A 25,606-nucleotide genomic window follows, 5' to 3' on the forward strand; every position below is an offset into this window, starting at 1 on the left:
AGCACCTCACACAGTCCTCTATTTAATATAATGTTTAAAGAAAGCTCTCATTTGGGAGGGAAATTTAATTAAATTTGATCCAATCATTTACCAAGTAGCTACTAGATATCCCAACACTGAAATTTATAAATGTAGGAATCCTTGAATTATAGGACAGCTAATCCACATGGATAAATAGCTAACCAAAAAACTCAATTTGTGAGTCTTTTGTGAATCTGTGGATTCAGAAGCAGAGAAAAAGAAGAAACTCTTTAGCAGGAGAACTAAATCTAGAAGTACACTCCCAGGCAGGGATGGTCTACCTATGTGGTAGTGGAACTACATGTCCTATCCTTATGGCTAAAATCAACTTCCCACATGCAACCTAAATTTTTTCCCCCACTAAGTGAAATTCCAAAGATTTCAGTTAGTTTTGTTAATAATCATCTTAAATATAAAAACTGCTCAAATTAAGCTACCTTTGTGTGAATTAGTCAGAGCAGGCTCATTAGGGAAAGGGGATTGTATTTGGGGGCCACAGAATTAGGTTATCATGTAAAGAAGAACTCTGAGGGGAAAAAACACGTTTTGGATACTGAATTGGGAGGGAGGGAAGCTATTTGTAAACAATAGATACTGAGGAAAAGAGAATTAAAAGGATATTAAAGACATTTCTTCTACTTTAAAATTTTGCTTAGGGTAATCCTTGTATCCAATTAATGAAAAAAACTTATTTAGCTCATATGGGTCTCAAGATCCATATCTTAGAATAGTACTATAGTTCAGATACACTTTAGGTTAAATAGATTTTTGCACATCATATACTTCATTATACAACTGAATAATTTTATGATTAAACTTGTTCATAAAATTTAAATCTATTGCATGTTTCCTGCTCTTAAAGAATGCTGTCTATAGGGAAATAAAATCTATTTACCTTGGATCCTCCTATATCATCTAGTTCAGCATTCTAGGTATAAAAATTATTTTTGCCTAAATTTGTAACAACTTCACTTAGGAAAATAAAATTTTACCTTGAGCTGGCAAATGTGTTCCAGTGAATCGATTCTGGAATAAACTAAAAATGGAGTGGGAGTTAAGAATAAAATTCAAACACAAGTGGATGTCACTTTTGAATATACATTTTTGTTAAAAGGAAAATGAAATGGAAATGAATCTATTAAAATATCAATAAATTCATGCAAAGTAATATAACAAATAATAATAAAAAATTTATAACTTCATTATAATATAAAAATTAATTTTATCAACATGAGTTCTCTATCCAATAAAATAATTGCAACCCCTCCAAACTTCATTCTATTGCAAGTCTTGTTCATGACTTTCTATAAAATTAGCCTTAGGTAATCTACCTAAAATGCTTTGGGTCTTCCTCTGGTTTTAGTTAGTGGTTCAGCATGTCGGCTGGTCACTTATCTTTTATTCCTCCTCATTCTTTTCTTTTCCCTTTGACTTATTTATTTTCACATTAATACAATAATCTTGTGAAATTAAACATAGTCCCCCCTCCCAAATGATAAACTTTAAGAAAAATAAAGCAAGGGGAAAAAACCATACTTCAATCTGTGTTCAGATACTGTTGGCTCTGTCTCTGGGATGAATTGCATTCTTTATCATAAGTCCATCAGAGAAGTTGCTTCAATATTTTTTCACCCACAGTAGCTATTGTTAACTATATTTCCCACTAATCTATTCCTCCCTTTTCCATTTATTCTATTCTCTCTCTCACCCTGTTCCTCCTCAAAAGTACATTTTATCTGACTACCCTCTCCCACAATCTTCCCTCTCTTCTATCTCCTATATTCCCCCTCCCCCTTCCCCCTGTCCTCTTTCTCCCATCCCTTTTCTTTTAGGTATATACCTCCTCATTCTTGCTACACAATTGGTCAAATATGATCACAGATTTAAAGTTGAAAGAGAACTAACTTTTTGCACACAAGTTATAAATTGGCAATATTCTATCCTTTGGTCCATCTATAACATTATATTTTTTGATATGGTCTGGATTAAATGTCTTTCTGTAATCAATGATAAACATAATGGTATATTATCGTCTCTAAAACTTCAAGTTCAGTTGTGGGACCATTAATATATGTTGTAGAACTGTCTGCAAAAGTTCCTTTCTTATGTTTTGGTCAAGTATACCCTTGCTACGTGCATAAACTATTCTTAGGTATAAAAAAGTACATAAAAATATTTTTCAAAAAGTCCTTCAAAGGGTTACTATAATCTTGGTCACTTTTCCCCTTCTCATTCTTTGGGGGCATAATTTTTAAAAAGTGCCTTCTGAGAAGCTTTAAAATTCTGCCCTTATTGCTCAAACAGTTCATGTCATATTTATTAGCCATAGCTAAAAGAAGGTAAATCCAACTTAGAAGCAACAACTAAGTTTGAGATATTTAGGTAATATTTATTGGTCAAGAATGAGCACTATAGTGTATAATGTACAGAACAGTGCTGCAAAGAATAGAGCTTAACAAAAGCAGTTTTAGAAATCTGATAAAGTCACCTGTACTGTTGATGGAGTATTTCTGTAGGTTCAGCCTGGTTTTGTATTCCTTGATGAAAGACAGCATTGACACGTTGTAAATCTCCTTGGACTTCAAGGTGCTGAGCCCAGGCTAAATAAAGAGCAGAAGACCTGATACCAATCCCTTGGCTGTGTATATATTCATAAAACTGATGAGGTTCACTGTTAAATTCAGCCTAGTTTAAAAAGCAAGAGAAAATATTATTTTCAGATGTTTCATGTTGTTTCATGGTAGGAATTCCTGATTTTGCCTGATATTGGCAACAATATAGTGTTCTGCTATAGGCATAGCTGGCCTCTAATGTCAATCTTAAAAGTTAAATATGCCTCAGGTTTCCTTAGGTGCCACTTCTAGCCCTATGATCCACAAATCTGTATTGTCTTTAGTCTATTTATAATTCTTCCTTATACTAAGTCTGAGATAAGTCCCACAAGTTCATTACTTGGTTGAAGTATTACTTTATGTCCTAAAATTTCCTCTGTTGAATTTCAAGTTTCTGGCCCATTCCCAAATATCCTGGGATTTCATAAACGAAAGCATTAATTATTAATGCATGCATCAATTACTTCATATGCATTTCAAAATATTGCAAAATTCCGATCACGTCTCTGATTAGCTTTTGCCATTCTAAAATCAAGGTTCAAATTGTTTCCTTTGATAGGCCCCTTTAGCCACTGATTTAATTTTAGTTGCCCAATTCACAATATACTACTTTTTTATTTCAAAAAAATCTATTAAGCCCTCTGCCCATCTTCTTCCCATGGTCTTGAGTATAGAATATTCTGACTTAATCCGTTATAGAGATTTTGGTCTTATCTCACCTTCTCATTCACACCCCCCCCAATCTTTCCTAACTTTAGTCATATATTTTAATTGACTGATATTCTTAATGAAATCTATATTCAGATATCTTCCCTCCACCTACAATGCAGTTTTTCTACCCATCTAACTTCTCATCTTTCCTACATGTCTTCCTTTGATTTAATGAATTTTATTCAGTAATTACAATATTCTCTATTGGTATAGAATATTACAAACTAAACCATTATGGAGATTTTGATGTTATCTCACTTTCTCATTCATCCCTAATCTTTCCTAAACTTGGTCATATATTTTTAACTCACTGATATTCTTAATGAAATTTTTATTCAGATACCTTTTCTCCACCTACAATGCAGTTTCTCTTCCAACCCAACTTCTCATCTCTCCCACAAATCTTCCTTTGATTTAGTGAATTTTATTCAGTAATTATGAATATTCTCTATTCTATGCAAATTGAGAGATAGCGACTGTAGACCAAGATAAAAAGTCCTCTTATTAAAACATTAAATTGGAATTTTAGGCACTATGACTAAATATCTTGATATATTTGTTTCAATGACATTATAAAAACATACTCACAAATTTCAGACAGCAATTAATGAATCTTGGATCACTGTGGTACCTCTTCTTATCCAAAAATGTCTTCACTAACCGTTCTAAGACTGTTGACAAAAATTCTGAATTTTGAGCAAAATTCTCTTCTACCCACTGTACATATCTGGAACAAGAGTATTTGAAAAAATGTTTAAGGTTGATGGCTATTTCTTTTTAAAAGTTAAAGGAGGGGGCAGCTAGGTGTCTCAGTGGATAAAAGACTGGTCCTGGAGTCAGGAGGACCTGAGTTCAAATGCGGACTCAGACACTTAATAATTACCTAAGCTGTGTGACCTTAAGTCACTTAACCCCACTGTCTTGAACCACCTCTCCCCCCCCCAAAAAATTAAAGGAAATTGAATACTAACCTTTCCCACAGATCAAGTGGATCATCTCCCCTGTAGTTTTGAACATGGGCTTCAAACATTCTGAAAAAAGAAAAAAAAAGGGTATTACTATGGGTTAGTGAAAACAAAAAAGTGTATCCTGATTTTGTGCCACATTTATTAGCTGTGTACCTTGAAATGCAAGCTTAAAAATTAGTTCAAAGTACAATTAATTAAAAATACTTAAATATAGTATTTAATGAGAAAGAATTGATTTGAAATTAAAATTAATTCATGTTTCTACTCCAGGAACCAAAATGATGCCTCTTTTCTGATTTTGGTCCCCATTGACCTCCACCCCATCCTAATATCATAGCTATTTTTTTCTTTTGAAATGAAAAATACGTTAAGATATATCTCAATCAATCAGCAACTTCTATGGAAAACTTTCTTAAAATTATTCACTCCAAGGTGGAAAATGAGATGTGCAAAGGAGGAATCTAAAGAACTATGAGAAATTTAAGAAGAAAAATCACTTTCAAATGAGGATGGGGATGGCAATGAAAGTAGAAAATATTTCATGGAAGATACTGGACCCTTAAAAAAGATTTCCAGGGGCGGCTAGGTGGCATAGTGGATAAAGCACCGGCTTTGGAGTCAGGAGCACCTGGGTTCAAATCTGGCCTCAGACACTTAATAATTACCTAGCTGTGTGGCCTTGGGTAAGCCACTTAACCCTGTTTGCCTGGCAAAAACCTTAAAAAAAAGATTTCCATAGGAGGAAGGGAAAAGAACCTATTTTAAGCATGTGGAAAAGAAAGAATAAAGGCAAAACTAGGGCAACATGAGAAAAGGTGTAGTTAGGTTTAGCTCAAATAGACTATAGGTATGGAAACAGTGTGAGAAGTTTGGAAAGGGATATTAAAGACAAAACTATAGAGAGCCTTGAAAGCCAGCATAAAGTGTTCTCCTTCCTCTGTTACAAAGTAAAGTATCACTGAAATTTGGAAATGAAGTCCAGAGGCAAAAGAGCAGGAGCGAATCTGAGGGGCTAGTGTCCAACCTGTAACTAAACAAGAATCCCCAAAACATCATGGCTAGTAAAAGGTTAGTCTTTGCTTTTTACACTAGAGATAACAAATAGCAGGAATCTGATAAATTATAGTCATAACAACAGCTAGTATTTATATAGCTCAGTCTTTAAATCTATTGATCTCATCTGATCCTGACAATCCTGGGATGTAGGTGCTGTTCATTTTCCCCACTTTACAATGAGGAAACCAAGGCAGAGAGACCTACCCAGGATCCTTCCCCAGCACACTATACAGTTACCATGTAGTTGCCTGAGGCTGAGTAAATAGAACCAGGGGAACTATTATATTTAATGGCTACAGTAATGTAAATAATAAATATTAAAAAGAGCAAGAATGCAGAATAACTAACATGACTGGTCTTGTTACTAAACAGTCACTGTGCTGACTGGCTTTATTTAACTGTTTATAAAGAGATCATAAGGCATAGGGTATGAGAGGGTCTTTATATTGACAAAATACTCATGTAAAAACAAAAGCAATCACAAAACTACTTTTTAAAGACCTGGTAAGGCTTTTCTTCTGCCACATCTTTGCTTCTTCTAATGACCTGGTAGTTTCTTCTGTCACCTTTCCTTCCTTCACTTGGGAACATCCCACCCCCAATAATTCTTGTCTAAATCTTTATTTTTGAGAGTCGAGAATTCTATAGCAACTTTTTAAAACCATCCCAGATATACCCTTCTCCTTATTACAACTACTCTAAATCCTCAAGCATGTATTACCTCTCTTTTGGCAAGTTATTTTATCTTATAGTTATTTGTATTCACTTAATATTAAAAAGTAAAACTAACCTTACATTAATAGCTAGTTAATAGGAGAACTGGACCTAGAGTGGATAAGCTAGGGTAGGGCAGCATCTCTTCCACCTCCCATTAGAATACCAATTCCTTAAAATTAGGAAAACATCTTCCTTAACTTTGTATTCCCATCCCAGAGTTTAGCATACAATAGCCTCTACAAAGAAGGTACTCAATAAACATTAATTTTAGAACTGGAGGAGGCCTAGTCTTTACATTTCACTTTTTTCCCTTCTTTTTAGGCATCACTATCACTATAAATTGTTCCATTATCCCCACTCTTTAATATTTCCTGGTCTACTGACCATTCTTTAATCTCTGCAAATGTCTTCCCTCATTCTTAAACTTTTACTTGCTCTGTCCATGCCTCTGACCTATCATATCACATCTCTTTTTGTGTTTGAAGTTTCTTGAATAGGTCAATTAAATCAGTAATTGCCTTTTGCCTTTTCTCTCATTCTCTTAACTATCTTTCTCTAACTTCATCATTTAACTGAAATTGCCTTTTCCAAAATTACCAATGGTCTCTCCATTGTCAAGCCTAATGGCCTTTTCCCCCAGTCCTTATCCTTCTCTTCTGGGAAACTTAGAACACTCTTTTCCTTGATACTTTCTTCCTACTATGCTTTCATGAAAACTACTCTTTCATGGTTTTCCTCCAACCTGTCTGACTGCTCATTCTCAGTCTCCTTTGCTGTATCATCATTTATGTCATGCTCCCTACTAACTGTGGTTAACCCTTAAAGTTCTGTCTTCTCCCACACAACTGTTTTGCTTGGTGATTTTATCAGTTCTCGGATTCAATTATCATCTCTATGCAGATCATTTTCAGGTCTATTGTCTTAACTTCTAGTGGCCCAAGGGATAGAGCCCAGACCTAGAGTCAGGAAAACAAAAGTTCAAATACCACCTCAGACATTTACTAGTTGAATGATTCTGGGCAAGTCACTTAAATCTGTTTGCCCCAGTTCCCTCATCTGTCAAATGAGCTGGAAAAGGAAATGGCAAACCACTTCAGTATCTTTGACAAGAAAACCCCAAGTGGGGTCATGAAAATTAGGACTCAGTTAAAACAACTGAAAAACAATAAACTTCTCTTGCCTACAAGTTCCACATTTCCAGCTGCTTATTGGACCTCTCTGACTTGATGTCCCATAAGGTATCTTAAATTAAAGGTGTTTAAAACTGAATTCATTTTTCCCCCTCAACTTCACCTTCTCAATTTCTCTGTTACTGAAAATAGAGAATTCTACCATGTTCTCACCCAGGCTCCCAACTTAAGTTAACTTAACTTATTGTTGACTCTACCCACTCTATAGTCTATTAGTAGTCACCTTCTATTGACTGCATCTTCACAACTTCTGTCACTGACACCATCCTGGTATAGGTGCTCCTTATCTCCTCACACTTGAACTATTATAACTTACTGTTTGGTCTGTCTCAACTCTGCCCACTCCCCACTAGTCTACTTGTCAAAGTGATCCCCCTAAATTTAGCCTAGCTCTGACCATATCTCTCCTCTATTCACTAAATTCCATTGGCTTCTTATTGCTTCCAGGATCAAATATAAAATCTTGTTTGGCTTTTAAACTCTTTATGACTTGGCCCTTTCCTACCTTTCTTGGCTTTTAAAACCCCTCCTCTCTCAATATACCCTGTAAACTCAGTGATCCCGGGCCTCTTTGCTGTTCCTGGAAGAAGACATTCCACCTCTGGACTCAGGTATTTTCATCAGCTTTCCCAAATGCTTGAAATGCTCTCCCTTCAAATCTTCACTTCCTGGCTTCCCTGACTTCCTTCAAGTGCTAAGTTAAAGTCTACCTTTTTTCTGCAAGAAATCTTTAATAATCTTACTTAACTCTAGTTCTTTTACTCTGAAATTACCCCTAATTTTATATATCTCTATTTAGCCACATATATTGTTTGTACTTCATTGCTTGCATTCCTGGTGTTTGGCAATGGCTGACACATAATAATCAATTATTAAAAATTTATTGTCAATTATGGAAAGGGCTATCTTCAAAATCAGTCCTCTGGTTGCCATGGTTGGTCATTAAAGAAACTATTTCTCTTAGTTTAGCCCAACATAGTCTGCTCGGTTTCATACACATCTTGGAAGTTTTCTCCAAATCCACCCCTTTCATCATTTCTTACACTGCCCTAATACTCCATTAATTCTTTCATATTTTCTCTCCTGATACTGCCACGCTCTTGGTATAGATCCCATCACCTTATGCCTTTTGCAATGGACACTTCTGTCCCTATTCCAATCTCTTGGCCTCCACTCTACCATCAAAGTGATCTTACTTATAAAGCACTTGGTTGACCATGCTTACCAATTCTCAGTAAACTCCAGTTCCTAATACCTTCAAAATCAAATATAAAATCCTGTTTTGTGTTTAAAATTCTTTTAATTGGTCTACAATACCCACACAAATACTCTGTGATCCAGTGACACTAACCTCTTTGCTATTCTGTTCCTTATACACTCCATCTCCAGGTTCCAGGTATTTTCACTGATTGTCAGAGGCCTAGAAGACATCCTTATCTCTGCCTCCTGGTTTCTCAAGCTTCCTTTAAATCCCAGTTAAAATCTCACCTTTTACCAGGACTCCTTAGTCCTAGCGCTTTCCCTTTGTAGATTTCCAATTTGTTTGTATAGGGCTGCTTGCATGTCATCTCCCCAGCAGAGTCTCTGAGCTCCTTGACAGCAAGGACTTGCCTTGTATTCCCAAAGCCTAGCATAGCACCTAGACAAGTAGTAATAACTAATAATTGACGTTTCAACATGAAATCTTTAATGTGAAAATATCCAGGATCAAGATCGGGGGAGCTTCTCCCTCAAGGAACTTTGAAAAGAAAGGTAAAGCTGATGTTAAATCTACTCTTTCCCCATAGTTTTAATGACAGCCCAGCGTATTTAGGAAGCAACACTTTACAAACTAAACCTCTATATATGATTTCTCTCTCAACACATTCAACTGAGATCAATGCAAATTATGGAAACAATGGAAAGACTAACAGAATGCCTTCTGTGGGGATGGGGGGAGGGAAGCAAGAATGGGGGAAAAGTTGTAAAACTCAAAATAAATAAAATCTTTCTTAAAAAAATAAACCTCTATAAAGGCCAGAGGTGACTCTTGTGGGGCTAAAATGATCTTTAAAGGCTTGCCCTCTTACAGGCCTTTAGGAGGCCCCGGCTCCCTGGAGGGTCCGCGCTCTTGGAGCGGCCCCGACGCTATGGTCAGAGTTAGCAAAGGCAGAACCAGGCCCGGCCCGGGAGAAAGCGAGGAGACCCGGATGCTCAGCCCGGCGGGGGTCGCAACAGCTCCGGGAGGGGGGGGAGAAGGCGGGGCTTCCGATACCGACACAAACAAAGGTTCCGTCCGGCCCGGCCCGGTGACCCCGCGGCGAGCAGAGGGCGGGGTCCCCGGTGAACCCCGAGGCCTGTCAGGAGCTACCGGGACCGGAAGCTTCCCTTCATCTGTAAAGTGGGGGCTTCCAGCGCTTCATCCCGGCGACCCAACCCACGCGTCCTCCCATCAGTCGACCTAAGACCCCCGCCGCCAGCCGCTCCTCCCGCCAGGGACTCACAGTAAGGCACGTTTTGGGTCGTCCATGGCCTCCCCGCACGGACACACACCCGGAGTCACCAAGTGCGGGGACAGACCCCACCAGCCGGATTCAAATCTGCCGCGCAGGCGCAGCCCGAACGCCGAGCGTTCCCGGCGCGACGCCTTCATTGGCTGAGCCATGAAATTGCAGCCGGCCAATCAGGAGCGCAGTTGCTGGAAGGCGTCCTCCCTCCTCCCTTCCCACTGCGCCTGCGTGAAGCGCCTGTATGGCCTCCCCCCCACCCCCCTTGCCGCCCGGTGAAGCTAGTAGGGAGTTGAAGCTTTCCCATATTTCTCAGATTTAGGGCTTTAGGAGGTCGCACTAGAGCCGCAAGGGACTTCGGGCATCACCTAGTCCAACAGAGAAGACAACTGAGGCTTAGAGACTTTGCAGATCACCAGCTGGACCCACGTCCAGCAGTCCTGGCCCAGGGTGGGTGGGGGAGGGGGCAGCGGTTGTGCTAGAGGGAGGAAGCCGAAGCCAGAAGAGAAGGGCTGGGGAAAGGCCTTGTCCTTGTCCTTGACCCTCGGCATTGCAGTTTACATGATCTACAAAATTATGGTAATTGAATGGAAGAATGAAAGGGCTTCCCCCTGGCCTTCATCTTGCCGGGATGATTTGGGGGTACTAGAAATACCAGATAGAAAATAAAATTAGATTTACCTGTCAGATCTATGGAAAGGGAAGCACTTTATGACTAAGGAAGAGAAGGAGAATATCACTAAAAACAAACTAGATGATTTCAATTACATTAAATTAAAAAGCTTTTGCACAGACAAAACCACCGTAACCGAGATCTAAAGAAATGTAGTAAACTGGGAAACAATCTTTACAACTAATGTTTCTGACGAAGGACTCATTTCTAAAATATACAGAGAACTGAGTCATATTTTAAAAAAAAAGCCATTCCCCAATTGACAAATGGTCAAGGGATATGCAAAGGCCATTTACAGATGAGGAGATCAAAGCAATCCATAGTCATGAAAAAACTCCTCTAAATCATTACTTGCTAGAGAAATGAAAAATTAAAGCTTCTCTGAGGTACCACCTCACACCTCCCAGACTGACCAATATGACCAGAACGGATAATGATCATTTATTGGAAGGGATGTGGGAAATCTGGGACATTATTACACTGTTGATGGAGCTGTGAACTCATCCAACCTTTCTGAAGAGAAATTTGGAACTACGCCCAAAGGGCAAAAACACGTGCATGCACTTTGATCCAGCAATACTACTACTACTGGGTCTATACCCTGAAGAGAAGATGAAAAGGGGTAAAAAATATCACTTGTACAAAAATATTCATAGCAGCCCTGTTTGTGGTGGCAAAGAATTGGAAATCGAGTAAATGTCCTTCAATTGGGGAATTGCTTAGCAAACTGGTATATGTATGTCATGGAACACTATTGTTCTATTAGAAACCAGGAGGGATGGGAATTCAGGGAAGCCTGGATGGATTTGCATGAACTGATGCTGAGTGAGATGAGCAGAACCAGAAAGACACTGTACCACCCTAACAGAAACATGGGGGTGATGATCAACCTTGATGGACTTGCTCATTCCATCAGTGCAACAATCAGGGACAATTTGGGGCTCTCTGCAATGGAGAATACCATCTGTATCTAGAGAAAGAATTGTAGAGTTTGAAGAAAGACAAGGACTATTACCTTAAATTTAGAAAAAAAACCTGATATCTTAGTTTGATCTTGCTACCTTTTATACTTTATGTTTCTTCCTTAAGGATATGATTTCTCTCTCATCACATTCAATTTGGATCAATATATACCATGGAAACAATATAAAGACTGACAAATTGCCTTCTGTGGGGGGTGGGGGAAGGGAAGTAAGATTAGGGAGAAAATGTAAAACTCAAAATAAATCTTTAATAAAAATTAAAAAAGCAAAAATAAAATTCGAGATAGCTATCATAAGATTTAGAGCTTGGACTGTTCTTTAGACATCTCCCCCACCTCCCCTCATTTTTTTAAGAAGGAAAACTGAGGGCCAGAGACTTGTTACTTTATGAAACCAGGGTTCAAACCTAAGTCTTTTGATTCTCAAATCAGACTTGTATAGATCCCTAGCAATGGGGAGAGCAAAGAACTGTGCAGACTCTTCCTAAATTCACATGTTAAAATATATAAATGAGATTTGTACAATAAATTAATGAGTGGGAAATAAAAATATGTAATATTATGGATGTTATGGACCCTCAAGCTTTGGAAATGAGGCAAATGATAGAAGGGCTGAGTGAAAAAGGAGCAAGGAGCTCTTTGGCCCATTCACCATCAGGATGAAGACCATTTTAAGCAATCAGACTGTGGACATTCCAGAAAATGTTGACATTTCTCTGAAGGGTCGGACAGTTATTGTGAAGGGGCCCAGAGGAATCCTTCGCAGGGATTTCAATCATATCAATGTGGAACTCAGTCTCCTTGGAAAGAAGAAAAAAAGGCTCCGGGTGGACAAGTGGTGGGGAAATTGAAAAGAATTTGCAACTGTACGCACAATCTGTAGTCATGTGCAGAACATGATCAAAGGTGTTACTCTGGGTTTTCATTACAAGATGAGGTCTGTGTATGCTCACTTCCCCGTCATTGTTGTTATTCAAGAGAATGGCTCACTTGTTGAAATCAGAAATTTCTTGGGTGAAAAATATATCCGGAGTGCACATGAGACCAGGTGTGGCTTGTGCAGTTTCTCAAGCCCAGAAAGATGAGTTGATTCTTGAAGGAAATGATATTGAACTTGTATCAAACTCAGCTGCCCTGATCCAACAGGCCACTACAGTCAAAAACAAGGATATCAGAAAGTTTTTGGATGGTATCTATGTTTCTGAGAAAGGCACAGTGCAACAAGCTGATGAATAAGTTGGAAAAGATGCCAAAGGCTGTGTCCTGAGGAATCAACACTTATTCAGATGTCAAAATAAAACTACTTTTTTGTCAAAAAAAAAAAGAAAAAGGAGCAAGGAGCCTATGTGGGTAGTGGAAAAGGATAAAGCTCAGCTACTTAATATTTATATCTGTCATAAATACATTTACTATAAAACTTATGATATATGTATTTATATTTTATTTATATTATGAATTATTTGTTATTACTTCTGGCACACTGTGTTGGCCTTTGATCTGTTAAACTCTATACGCTGAACTGGTTTGAGGTTTTGAATCCTGAGAGTCCTTTCCAATTCTGTAATATGGAATGTTACAAATAAAATCAGGATAGCATTAAAAAGTACAGTTTGAAAACTCTTACTTATGAATTTCTTAGTGATGATTCATGGATTCTGGGGATTGTAGGTAGCATATTAGATCCACTTACAGTAAATAACTGATTCATAAAACATTTTTGACTTTATGAAGGTCTTTTCTTTTTTCTGGACAATTCTGTCTCTATAGATGGTGGTATTATTCAGGCATCTGAATAATGTCTGACTCTTGACCCCATTTGGAGTTTTCTTGGCAAATATACTGAAGTGGTTTCACCATTTTCTTTTCCAGTTCATTTTACATATGAGGAAACTGAGGCAAATAGGGTTAAATGACTTATCCAGGGTCACTTAGCTAGTTAGTGTCTGAGACCAGATGTGAACTCAGGAAGATGAATCTTTCTGACTCCAGAAAAAAAATCTATCCTAGCTCTCCCTTATCTCTAGGTGATTACAGGTATTATTAACCTCATTTTATAAATGAAACTGAGGTTCAGAAAGGTTGTGACTTGTCCACAGAATTTAAACTTGGGTTTGTCCTCATTTTCAATTGATTGCCAAATTCTTTCCATTATAGCAGATTATTCTTGAAGGTTTAATTAAAACAAAAAAAATTCTACTCTTAAAGAGTTTAGGATGTGTCCTATTCCTGGAATATTTCCTGGAGACATCCAAAAATTGGTGCCTTTTCTGCTAGAATTCTTATACTGATATCAATTAGTCTCATTTATATACCCCCTCCAAAGTGATTCAATCAAAATTTCAAGTTAAAAAGGTAATGAAGATATAGTATAAAAATCTCTAGTCTAAGATTCAAGGTATCTGGTCTTAGTCTGACAAACTTTCAGGGTTCAGTTTCTTAAGTAAGGATATCTTGTCCTAGGTTATTTTTAAACCAACTCTGGAAAAAAAGAATATTCTAATATAATCTAATGACTAAATCTGTATATATTAAATGCTTTCTGTTCTGTGTGGTACATTATTTAGCAAATGTTTGTTCTGTACAACCCCTCACCCCCCTTTTGTACAAGACTTCTGAAAGTTCACAGCCTAGACCTGCTCAGCACACAAAGCTTCTCCTAGGGACATGCAACACAGAAATAATATAGAGATGAATGAGGAAAGTCATACTGTCTAAGCCCAATTATGATGAGCTGAAAGTAGAATTAGGACATGGCAAGGTTAAACAACATACTCAGAATAATTCCTTATTGAACTAATGAGGAACTGGTCTCCCAGGGAGATTATTAAGGGCCCTTGAAGGAATAAACCACCGATGGAGCTCCCAAATGAGTACCTAATGAATGGGATAAAGTCTGAGATTTCTTCAGTAGAGTATTATAGATTAGAACTGATTGAGCTGTATGTTATGTCTCTTCTACCCCTCCTCCCCTGACAAGCAACTTAATGTTACCTTGACCGAAATGTAAAGAGAACACAGACCCTGTCTTATCTGGATTGAAGTCCAGATGTTTCCACATTCCTTGTCCTGGAGGGGGAGAACCTGTCTCTGTTTGAATTATATGCTTTTTCTTTAAATTAATTTACGTGTCTAGATTGTGAAGACCACATTCCTCACTAATGATGGTGGGTCAATGTGTGTGGGGGGGATTGCACTAGGATAAATAGATTTTGGATTCCTTGCTCCAGTATCTCTCTCTCTCTCTCTCTCTCTCTCTCTCTCTCTCTCTCTCTCTCTCTCTCTCTCTCTCTCTCTCTCTCTCTCTCTCTCTCTCTCTCTCTCTCTCTCTCTCTCTCTCTCTCTCTCTGTCTCCTCTCTCTCTGTCTCTCTCTCTGTCTCTTCTCTCTCTCTCTCTCTCTCTCTCTCTCTCTCTCTCTCTCTCTCTCTCTCTCTCCCCTCTCTCTCTCCTTCTTTTAAGGGAAAGTGGGGAGGGGGAATTGAATAAAACTTTTCTCTTCATACCTTGAGAAATCTCTGAATTTTATTTAAGTGGGTAGACTCATACACTAAGAATCATCCTTATATACTCTTTATGCGTTTCTTGGACCTGAGAGAACCTATAGCTCTTTATGAAACCATTTTAGCATTTCCTTGTTTCCTTTGGCACTCTTCCTGTCCTGGGCACTCTTCTCTCTCTAAACTACTTGGTAATTTCTTCAGCATCCATGGATTTAAAAATTGTATCAGTATTGATAATTATCAAATCTACCTATCCTTCCTTATCCTAGAAGTTCAGTAGACATTTTTAAACTCAACATGTCCACAACTGAACTCATTATCTTTCCTCCTAAAACCTCCCTCCTTCCAGATTTCCATATTACTGTCAAGTACACCACCATCCTGTTTAAGCTTCATCTTTATCTCTAAACCCTTCCTACCCTGCCATACTGGCCAGAACTAATCTGTTGCCAAGGTCTGTTGTTTTTACCTTTGCAACATCTCTTGAATGCACCCCTCTTTTCTCTGATAATGCTACCACTCTGGTGCAGACCCTCATCAACCTTAGATTTGAACTATTTTAATACCCTGTTTTTGGGTCTGCCTGACTCAAGTTTCTCCCCACTCCAAGCAATGTTCCATTCAGTCACCAAAGTAATTTTCCCAATCATGTTCTGATCATGTTATCCTTCTACTCTATAGACTCTAATGGCTTTTTATCATCTCCAGGGTCAAATTCAACATCTATTGGTCATTTAAAGGCTTTCACAACCTCTTCCCTCTCCAAACTCCCCTTTTCAGTCTTCTTACACATTATAGTCACTCACATACTTTTCAGTCCAATGAAAACTTGCTTCCTTCAGTCCAATGATAAGTGGTTATTCCACAAAGAAAACACTTCATCTTTCAGTTGTTGACATTTTCTCTGGCTGCCTTTTATTTCTGGAATGCTCTCACACCTCTTCTCCTGCCTTCCCTGCCTTCCCTCAAGTCCAAACTAAAATCCCATCTACTTTCTCAACCCTTTATTCTAGTGCCTTTCCTTTTTTAATTTTTTCCTGTCTATCCTATATATAGCTTGTTTGTACATATTTGCTTGCTTGTTGATTCCCCCCATTAGATTTTGAGTTTCTTTAGGGTAGAGATTGTCTTTTACCCCAGGGCTTAGCACTTAAATGCTTAATAACTGACTTGACTGGCTGCCTCCACCTGTATTCACTGAATATCTCTATTCCTTCTGAGTTAAACCCCTAATCCATCAGTAAAGCTACAACTTGCTGATCTGTTTAGAATCTGGGTCATTTCATTGCATCACATTCTTGCCATATTTGATCATTAACTGAAACAATGACTTACTATTTCTTCTAAGAGGAACAGTTTTATGATGAGTACTTTGGATTGACAAATATCAGCCTAGAAGATACATATCTGCCTGTTGCCTGAAACGAACTTCAAGAACTGGAGAGAAAATGATACCCTTCTCAGAGATACTCTGTCTTCTTCTGTTGTCCACAATTGCTGCTTTGGCTTCACAGTCGTGTTAGTAATAATCAATTGATTAAAGATGTTATATAATAGATGACAATGCTTTGTCAACATTGATCACATAACCAAAATTCAGCTTCTTAATGATTAAGAATAATTTTTTTATATTGCTCTACATTAACTTGAATGCATGCATTGTGTATAAATTTGACCCAGACTGCAAAGGAGAGGAGAGGTTTCTTTGATTACCCCAATGTACTTTTTGAAGTTGGGTCAAGTTAGACCACTATAGAGCAGAGCAGAGCAATATGCTGGGAAGTTCATACTCAAGTGACCTATCTCGGTTCCTTAAGCAACATCAGGGACATGATCAGAAGATCTTAGATTTAGAGCCTAGCTAGTCTAATCCTTTCCTCTTTCTTTTTCTTTTTTTTCTTTCTTTACTTTTTTTTTAAATAGAAAATTAGAACAGAAGAGGTGAAGTGGTTTACCCAAGGCTACCAAGGTTGAAAATAGCAGAGGAGGGCTTCTACTCAGATCCTCTGCCCTGAATCTGAGTGGAATGATTTTTGCTTTGGTTTATTTTCCTGAAATATTGATTGAATTATCTTTGTTGCCTGTTTTTCTCACTCATGCATTCATTTTATATTCCCCACCCTTATAGTTGCCAACTAAAGGCCTTTCATTTGGCCTGGAACTGGACTTGTGATCTCATTGGTATAGGGAACTCCTAAGTGCCTAGGCCTTTTCTATAGTCTTAGATAATAATATTTATAGGTTATGTGACTTGTCCAGGGTCATATTGCCAGTATATGTCAGACATGGGACTTGAATTCAGGTATTCTTGACTTTGAATTCAACTCTTGTCCACAATGAAATGACTTAGTGCTTATTATGTTCTCTTTCATACTGATCACATTTATATAATTTCTCCTGTTTGGAAATAAGAGCTTCATCTGAATCCTTTTCCACACTCATCATATTTATAGAATTTCTCTTTCATGTGAATTCTGACATTATTGAGATTTGTTGACAGATATGAAGCCTTGTTTGAATTCATTACATTTATAGATTTTTCTCCTGGAAAAGATTCCCTGAATTTTTTTGCCGGAAAATAACATTTTCAATATATGGAGCATTTATAAATATTTTCTTCTATATGGTTTCACTTGACGGATCATATAATTTGCAAATGAAAATGTTCCTATGTTTACTGTATTCATAAGGTTTCTATTTCATTGGTTCTTTCAGTTAATCATCTTACAATTATGCCATGGAGAGTTTAGTTGATCTTGGAAGTTTTATGAACGATGAAAAGTTTACTTCTTAATAGTATACTTTTAATAGAATCACAAAATCTTATATTGATGCATAGTAACCTTCTAATTCAACTTATTCTAGAATAAGACTCTTCTCTACAATATACTTGGCAAGTAATCATCTCATTTTAACTTGAAGACCTCAAGTGGAGAAATTCATGGTTATTTGGTTATTCATGGTTATTTTTCATCTTAACTTGAGCCTTAATGTACATATTTGTAACAATCACCTAGTGCTCCCAGCTCTGCTTTCTTGAGACTCTGAGAAATCCAGTCCTTCTTCCATATAACAGCCCTTCAAATGGTCACAAATAGCTGTCATGTCCCCTCTAGATATCTTTTCCAGGCTTAACATCTCCTTTCAAACAAACTAGTAAGTCATGACTTTAAGAATTTTTACCATTGTAGTTCTCCTCCCTCTGGAGTCTCTCCAGCTTATAATGTTTAACAATCAAATTTGGTGTAAGCAAAAATCAGGGCAGCTATAAGGTACAGAGGCTAGAGCACTGACTCTGGAGTCAGGAGGACCTGAGTTCAAATTCAGCCTCAGATTCTGGTGCTTTATCCACTATGCCACCTAGCTGCCCCTGGAAATCTTTTTTAAGGGTCCAGTGTCTTCCATGAAATATTTTCTACCTTCATTGCCATCCCCATCCTCATTTGAAAGTGATTTTTCTTCTTAAATTTCTCATAGTTCTTTAGATTCCTCCTTTGCACATCTCATTTTCCACCTTGGAGTGAATAATTTTAAGAAAGTTTTCCATAGAAGTTGCTGATTGATTGAGATATATCTTACATATTTTTCATTTCAAAAGAAAAAAAACAGCTATGATATTAGGATGGGGTGAAGGTCAATGAGGACCAAAATCAGAAAAGAGGCATCATTTTGGTTCCTGGAGTAGAAACATGAATTAATTTTAATTTCAAATCAATTCTTTCTCATTAAATACTATATTTAAGTATTTTTAATTAATTGCACTTTGAACTAATTTTTAAGCTTGCATTTCAAGGTACACAGCTAATAAATGTGGCACAAAATCAGGATACACTTTTTTGTTTTCACTAACCCATAGTAATACCCTTTTTTTCTTTTTTTCAGAATGTTTGAAGCCCATGTTCAAAACTACAGGGGAGATGATCCACTTGATCTGTGGGAAAGGTTAGTATTCAATTTCCTTTAATTTTTTGGGGGGGGAGAGGTGGTTCAAGACAGTGGGGTTAAGTGACTTAAGGTCACACAGCTTAGGTAATTATTAAGTGTCTGAGTCCGCATTTGAACTCAGGTCCTCCTGACTCCAGGACCAGTCTTTTATCCACTGAGACACCTAGCTGCCCCCTCCTTTAACTTTTAAAAAGAAATAGCCATCAACCTTAAACATTTTTTCAAATACTCTTGTTCCAGATATGTACAGTGGGTAGAAGAGAATTTTGCTCAAAATTCAGAATTTTTGTCAACAGTCTTAGAACGGTTAGTGAAGACATTTTTGGATAAGAAGAGATACCACAGTGATCCAAGATTCATTAATTGCTGTCTGAAATTTGTGAGTATGTTTTTATAATGTCATTGAAACAAATATATCAAGATATTTAGTCATAGTGCCTAAAATTCCAATTTAATGTTTTAATAAGAGGACTTTTTATCTTGGTCTACAGTCTCTATCTCTCAATTTGCATAGCAATAGAGAATATTCATAATTACTGAATAAAATTCACTAAATCAAAGGAAGATTTGTGGGAGAGATGAGAAGCTGGGTTGGAAGAGAAACTGCATTGTAGGTGGAGAAAAGGTATCTGAATAAAAATTTCATTAAGAATATCAGTGAGTTAAAAATATATGACCAAGTTTAGGAAAGATTAGGGATGAATGAGAAAGTGAGATAACATCAAAATCTCCATAATGGTTTAGTTTGTAATATTCTATACCAATAGAGAATATTGTAATTACTGAATAAAATTCATTAAATCAAAGGAAGACATGTAGGAAAGATGAGAAGTTAGATGGGTAGAAAAACTGCATTGTAGGTGGAGGGAAGATATCTGAATATAGATTTCATTAAGAATATCAGTCAATTAAAATATATGACGAAAGTTAGGAAAGATTGGGGGGGGGGGTGAATGAGAAGGTGAGATAAGACCAAAATCTCTATAATGGATTAAGTCAGAATATTCTATACTCAAGACCATGGGAAGAAGATGGGCAGAGGGCTTAATAGATTTTTTTGAAATAAAAAAGTAGTATTTCATGAATTGGGCAACTAAAATTAAATCAGTGGCTAAAGGGGCCTATCAAAGGAAACAATTTGAACCTAGCTGTGTGACCTTGGGCAAGTCACCTAACCCTAATTATCTCCCATCCAGGGCCAACTCCAGTAATCCTGATTCATATCTGGCCATTGGACTCAGATGATTCAGGAGGAGAAAACAAAACTGATGACTTTGCACAGCCCACGCTTATAAAAATCCAATTTATGTGCATGTCATGGCATCATCTCCCTGATCTCATGATCTTTTTCAGGAACAAAGGACAAACAGCAACATTAACAGAACTACTGAGTTGAAAGTTCTGTAAACTGCTTTATTTGATGCAGGCTGACTGCTTCCTTAACTTCCATATTAGATTCATATTGAATTTATGGTTTACTAAGATCATAATGTCCTCAACTCATATTGAGTTTAAAGTATACTAAAACTTCTAGAACTTTTTCAGAAAAAACTACAAAATAGCAATACCTTCCCCTACCATTCTCATGATTTTTTGAACCTGTGTAAAATTTTACCTTTAACCCTACTCATTCATTTTCTTGAATTAGCCCCAAATTCTAGTCTGTCAAGAACATTTGAATCTTGACTTTCATTCATTTTGTTAAATATCCTTTTTTACTTTTTATTATTGTAAATTGTATAAACATGTAATTTATATCTTTATCTAACTTACTAATAGGGATGAAGACTGGGTTTGTGGTTTCATTGATAAAGGGGGGGCTCATTGTGAGTTAATATCCTCTACCTCTAATACCATCCATTCTGTGATTTACAATTTTGGTATGACTGAACTCAGGTATTTCTGGATTTGAGATCAGTTCTCTATCCATTGCCCCATGCCACCTCACAAGTCATTGATAAAAATATTAAATTTCAGAAGACAATGCAGTATGCCTTAGTTCTTGACTGGAGCCATCCTTTCAAGTTGACATGGTTTATTTAAATATTCTATTTCCTCTTCTGTATTTTTTGTGAATATTTTTCCATTTCATTTCAATTATTAAATTTATTGTCATCTAACTGAACAAAACAACTCTTTATTAGCCCATTTTGTTTCAAGTGGGCCTTCTTGACTTTACTTTTAAGCCCAATAAATTTTAAGTCATTCAATAAAATGCTTAGCCCTTAAGAGTCACAATTTTGTTTCTACTTAGTTATTTCCTGGAATTTTTCCTTCTCCTTTAAATATTATTAGTCTAGGGAATGTAATAGAATTCATCTAGCTTCTGTTTCCTTTGCTATTTTTGAGGGAGAATGGGAACCTTAAGTTTTTTAATGTAAATTTAATTTTATTGATTTTTGGAGAGGTAGCAAGCTTATTCTAGTTTGACTTCATTCATTCTACTTTTATGCAAATGGTACATTAATTGAAGTGGGATATTTTTAAAAGTCTGAAAACTACTAAATATATAATAACTTGCTATATATTGATCAGGTTTCTGGTGTATGATTGTACTTTTTAAGCACAGTCTATTAATCCAACAGACTATTGTTGCTATAGTATTGTACATTTATTAATTGTATTAATATTTGTATAGTAATGTGAGAGCATATGGAGAAATCTCTAGAAAATATGAGAGCTAAGATACTTGATGCTCTTTAGCTTTTGTAGGTGAAAAGAAAAGAAGTATCTAGACCTTAAGAATAAGGACATTTAAAAGATATTGGGCAGAAATGTGAAAGAATTGAAAGAATATACATTTAAGGCAGATCTGATAACTCAGAAAGTTTTTAATCCTGCCTGAGAATTTTGATCATGTAAATATACTGAGAAATTAACAGTGGGAAGTTATTCCTGATGAGTTCAGACATGTCCATCCTCTGAGGATGAGGACCTGCTTCAAGAAGTAGATGGTCTTTTTTTGAATATTTAAAAAATATTTTATTTTTCCAAGTAGTTTTCAACAATCATATGTTTTGCAAGGTTTTGAGCTTCACATTTTTCTCCCCTTCCATGATCCCTCCCACTCTCCTTGACAGAAAGCAATCTAATTTAGATTATATATGTATAATTATATTAAACATAAATTTATATTAATCATGTTTGAAAGAAGAATCAAATCAAATCAAAAGACAGAGAGGGAAAAATCATTAGAAAAAATCATAATATATAAGACAATTTTAAAAAATAGTAATCTTTGGTCTGCATTTAAATTCCATGATTCCTTGTCTGGAAATGGATGTTATTTTCCATCACAAGTCTTTTAGAATTCTCTTTGATTATTGTACTGAATTGTACTGCTGAAATGAACAAGTCCATCATAAGTGATCATCATCCAATATTGTTGTTTAATATGTACAAAGTTCTTCTGGATCTGCTCATTTCACTTAGCATCAGTTCATGCAAATCTTTCCAGACTATTCTGAAGTCCTTTCTCTCATGATTTCTTATAGAACAATAGTGTTCCATCAAATTCATATAACACAATTTAATCAACCATTCTCCAATTGATGGGCATCCCCTCAGTTTTCAATTCTTTGTCACCATGAAAAGATTGCCACAAATATTTTTGTATATGTGGAATTTTTTATCCTTTTGGGGGATCTCTTTTTTATACAGATCCAACTGTGAGTGGTATTGCTGGATCAAAAGGTATATGCCCTTTGGATATATTTCCAACTTGCTCTTCCCAGAAAAGATGGATGAGTTCACAACTCCACCAACAATGTATTATTGTCCCAGGTTTCCTACATCCCTTCCAATATTGTTCATTTTCTTTTTTGGTCATATTGGCCAATCTACTCCATTGGGAGCAAGATAACTCAGCTCAACCATGAGAGAAAATTTTGGATTTCATCCAAGGAGAAATTCTCCAAAGTCTCTAGCAATCAATCTAGAATATGGAAATGATGGAGACTGCCTGCTCTATCATGTCTTCCTGGACTCTTTTCCTTTAGCAACCTGAAGTGGCCTTGGCCCCTTGCATCTTCTCTGGCAACTCAAAGATGACTGACAGAGAATTTTTTCTGTCAGAGTTGTTTTAATTTGCATTTCTCTAATCAATAATAATTTAAAAGATTTTTTCAGATTACTATAGCTTTAATTTCTTTATCTAAGAATCACCTTTTCATAACCTTTGACCATTTGTTGATTGGGGAATGTCTTGTATTCTTAAAAATTTGACTCAGTTCTCTGTATATTATAGAGGTGAGTCCTTTGTCAGAAACACTAGTTGCAAAAATTGTTTCTCAACTTACTGCTTCCTTTTAATCTAGGTTGCATTGGTTTTATTTGTGCAAATCTTTTTAATTTAACGTAATAAAATTATCCATTTTGCATTTATAATGCTCTATAACTCTTCTTCGGTCATAAATTACTCCCTTTTCTCTGACAGATTAAATATTCTTCATTCTCCTAATTGTTTTATGATGTCAATAGGTGCCTTTTTAATTAGAGGAGGCCCTCCTAACAGAGAGATTGAGTATTTTTATAACTGTACTTCTAAACTCCATTCCATCCAAGATCAGGATCTTTGCCTATGTGGCATATGATTACCATAGACCCAAACTTGGTGTTTTCTCTGGATGTGAACCATCCCCAAGGAGAAAAATAATGGGAAACTTGGATTGGACAAGCTTAGGACATTGGAAAGCCTCTAACATAGATGAAATGATGAGATTATCACCCTAAAAAGAGATTGCTGCAAAGGCTGAAGAAAGTCATCTAGAGGAAAGATCAAATGTTACCAGGATGTTTGTCTCAAAGATTGTGAAAAGTCTATTGTGTTCATCCTCAAGGAATAAGGTAGAACAAAAGAGAATCTCAGATGTGTAGAGAGGCTTATATGTGTGACTTAAAGGGAGGCTGAATAGACATTTCTAGCCTCTCCTTCCCCCACCCTTCTTCTATCATTTTTTGGTAAGGTTTTGAATTTTACTATTTTTCCCTACCCTCCCTTTCCTCTCCCCTCTCCGCCACAGAAGGCAACCTGAAATCTTTACATTGTTTCCATACTATGCATTGATCAAAATTGAATGTTTTGAGAGAAAAACATATCCTTGAATAAAAAAATTTTTATATAGTACATAAGATAACTTTTTTTTTAAATTGAAGGTAATAATCTTTGGTTTGTTTAAACTCCACAGTTCTCTCTGGCTACAACATTGATCAAAATTGAATGTGTTGAGAGAAAAAACATATCCTTGAGTAAAAAAATTTTTATATAGTACATAAGACAAATTTTTTAAATAAAAAATTGAAGGTAATAATCTTTGGTCTTTGTTTAAATTCCACAATTCTTTCTCTGGCTACAGATGGTATTCTCTGTTATAGATACCTAAAATTGTCCGTGATTATTGATTATATTAATAGAATGAGCAAGTCCATTACCTCCCACCCTTCTCCAAGGGAAACTTTAATTCCTACCAGGAGAGGAAACAGGAGATTGGGGTCAAAGACCACCTGGAAGGAAGGAGTATATCAGGCTTAAAATATATCTGTCTGCTCCCTTAAATATTGTTCATCTAGGATTCATACTAAGTTCTGATCACTTTATCATCTCTATATTCAGAGCATGACCCTGTCCTCACCGAAAGACCAGTTCTACAGTGAACATAAATAGTAATTTTCAAAGAAACTCATGTATCCAAACCATAGCCACCAGAAATCAGAGAAGATATACCTAGGAGGAGGATGATCATGTTTTGTCCTTTGTTTCCTAAGGAGGCCATGATGTCATGACAAGTGCATAAATTGGATTTGAGTGAAGGGATTGCTATTTTAAGTAACCAGCCTCACTTTATCCTCCAGACCCATCTGGATCCAGTAGTCAAATATGAATCAGAACAACTGGACATGACTCTGGATGGGAGGCAGTCAGGGTAAAGTGATTTGCCCAAGGTCACACAACTGGTGAGTATCAAGTGTCTTGAGGCTGGATTCAAATTTCCATCCTCCTGACTCCAAGACCAGTGCTCTATCCATTGCACCCCTAGCTGTCTACCTAGGAAGATATGAAAGAACTCTCCATTGGGAGTGAGATAACTAAGCTCAACCAAGAAGGAGAATATTGGATCTTATCCAAGGAGAAACTCCAAAGAAAACAATCTGGGAATATGGACATGATGAAGACTTCTCTCTCTGGGCTTCCTGATGTCTTTTCCATCAGCAACCTGAAATGACCTTGGCCTCATATCTTTTCTCTCAAGTCAAAGATGACTGACTTGGAGAGTCTTGATTTTTTAAATTATTTTTTTTATTAAAGATATTATTTGAGTTTTACAATTTCCCCTCATCTTACTTCCCTCCCCCCCACCCACAGAAAGCAATCTGTCAGTCATTACTTTGTTTCCATGTTGTACATTGATCCAAATTGAGTGTGATGAGAGAGAAATCATATCCTTAGGGAACAGACAAGAAGTCTAAGAGGTAACAAGATCAGACAATAAATATGTTTTTTTTCTAAATTAAAGGGAATAGTCCTTGAACTTTGTTCAAACTCCATGGCTCTTTATCTGGATACAGATGGCACTCTCCTTTGCAGACAGCCCAAAATTGTTCCCGATTGTTGCACTGATGGAATGAGCGAGTTCTTCAGGGTTGAACATCACCGCCATGTTGCTGTTAGGGTGTACGGTGTTTCTCTGGTTCTTCTCATCTCACTCAGCATCAATTCATGCACATCCATCCAGGCTTCCCTGAATTCCC

General features: G+C 36.7%; 1 protein-coding gene, 1 long non-coding RNA gene and 1 pseudogene across 2 annotated transcripts in view; 2 read left to right on the forward strand and 1 right to left on the reverse strand.

Moving 5' to 3' along the window:
• Positions 1 to 9,917, reverse strand: part of BUB1 (BUB1 mitotic checkpoint serine/threonine kinase) — a 56,865-nt gene extending 46,948 nt beyond the window's left edge. The window contains exons 1-5 of the mRNA XM_074209272.1: positions 9,759 to 9,917; positions 4,316 to 4,375; positions 3,933 to 4,071; positions 2,510 to 2,706; positions 1,014 to 1,057 (exon numbers count right to left, since the gene is read on the reverse strand). Coding sequence (XP_074065373.1) covers positions 1,014 to 1,057; positions 2,510 to 2,706; positions 3,933 to 4,071; positions 4,316 to 4,375; positions 9,759 to 9,907 — 589 coding nt within the window. The 5' untranslated portion in view covers positions 9,908 to 9,917. The remainder of the gene's footprint in view (positions 1 to 1,013; positions 1,058 to 2,509; positions 2,707 to 3,932; positions 4,072 to 4,315; positions 4,376 to 9,758) is intronic.
• Positions 9,918 to 12,036: 2,119 nt separating this feature from the next.
• On the forward strand, positions 12,037 to 12,746 carry LOC141514549 (large ribosomal subunit protein uL6-like; annotated as a pseudogene).
• Positions 12,747 to 18,729: 5,983 nt separating this feature from the next.
• Positions 18,730 to 25,229, forward strand: LOC141514555 (uncharacterized). Its single transcript, XR_012476057.1, has 3 exons — positions 18,730 to 18,856; positions 19,100 to 19,238; positions 24,710 to 25,229. It is a non-coding gene; the product is annotated as an uncharacterized LOC141514555 (long non-coding RNA).
• Positions 25,230 to 25,606: the final 377 nt, after the last annotated feature.

This window comes from Macrotis lagotis, chromosome 1 (genome assembly GCF_037893015.1).
Source record: "Macrotis lagotis isolate mMagLag1 chromosome 1, bilby.v1.9.chrom.fasta, whole genome shotgun sequence".
NCBI classification, from domain to species: Eukaryota; Metazoa; Chordata; class Mammalia; order Peramelemorphia; family Peramelidae; genus Macrotis; species Macrotis lagotis.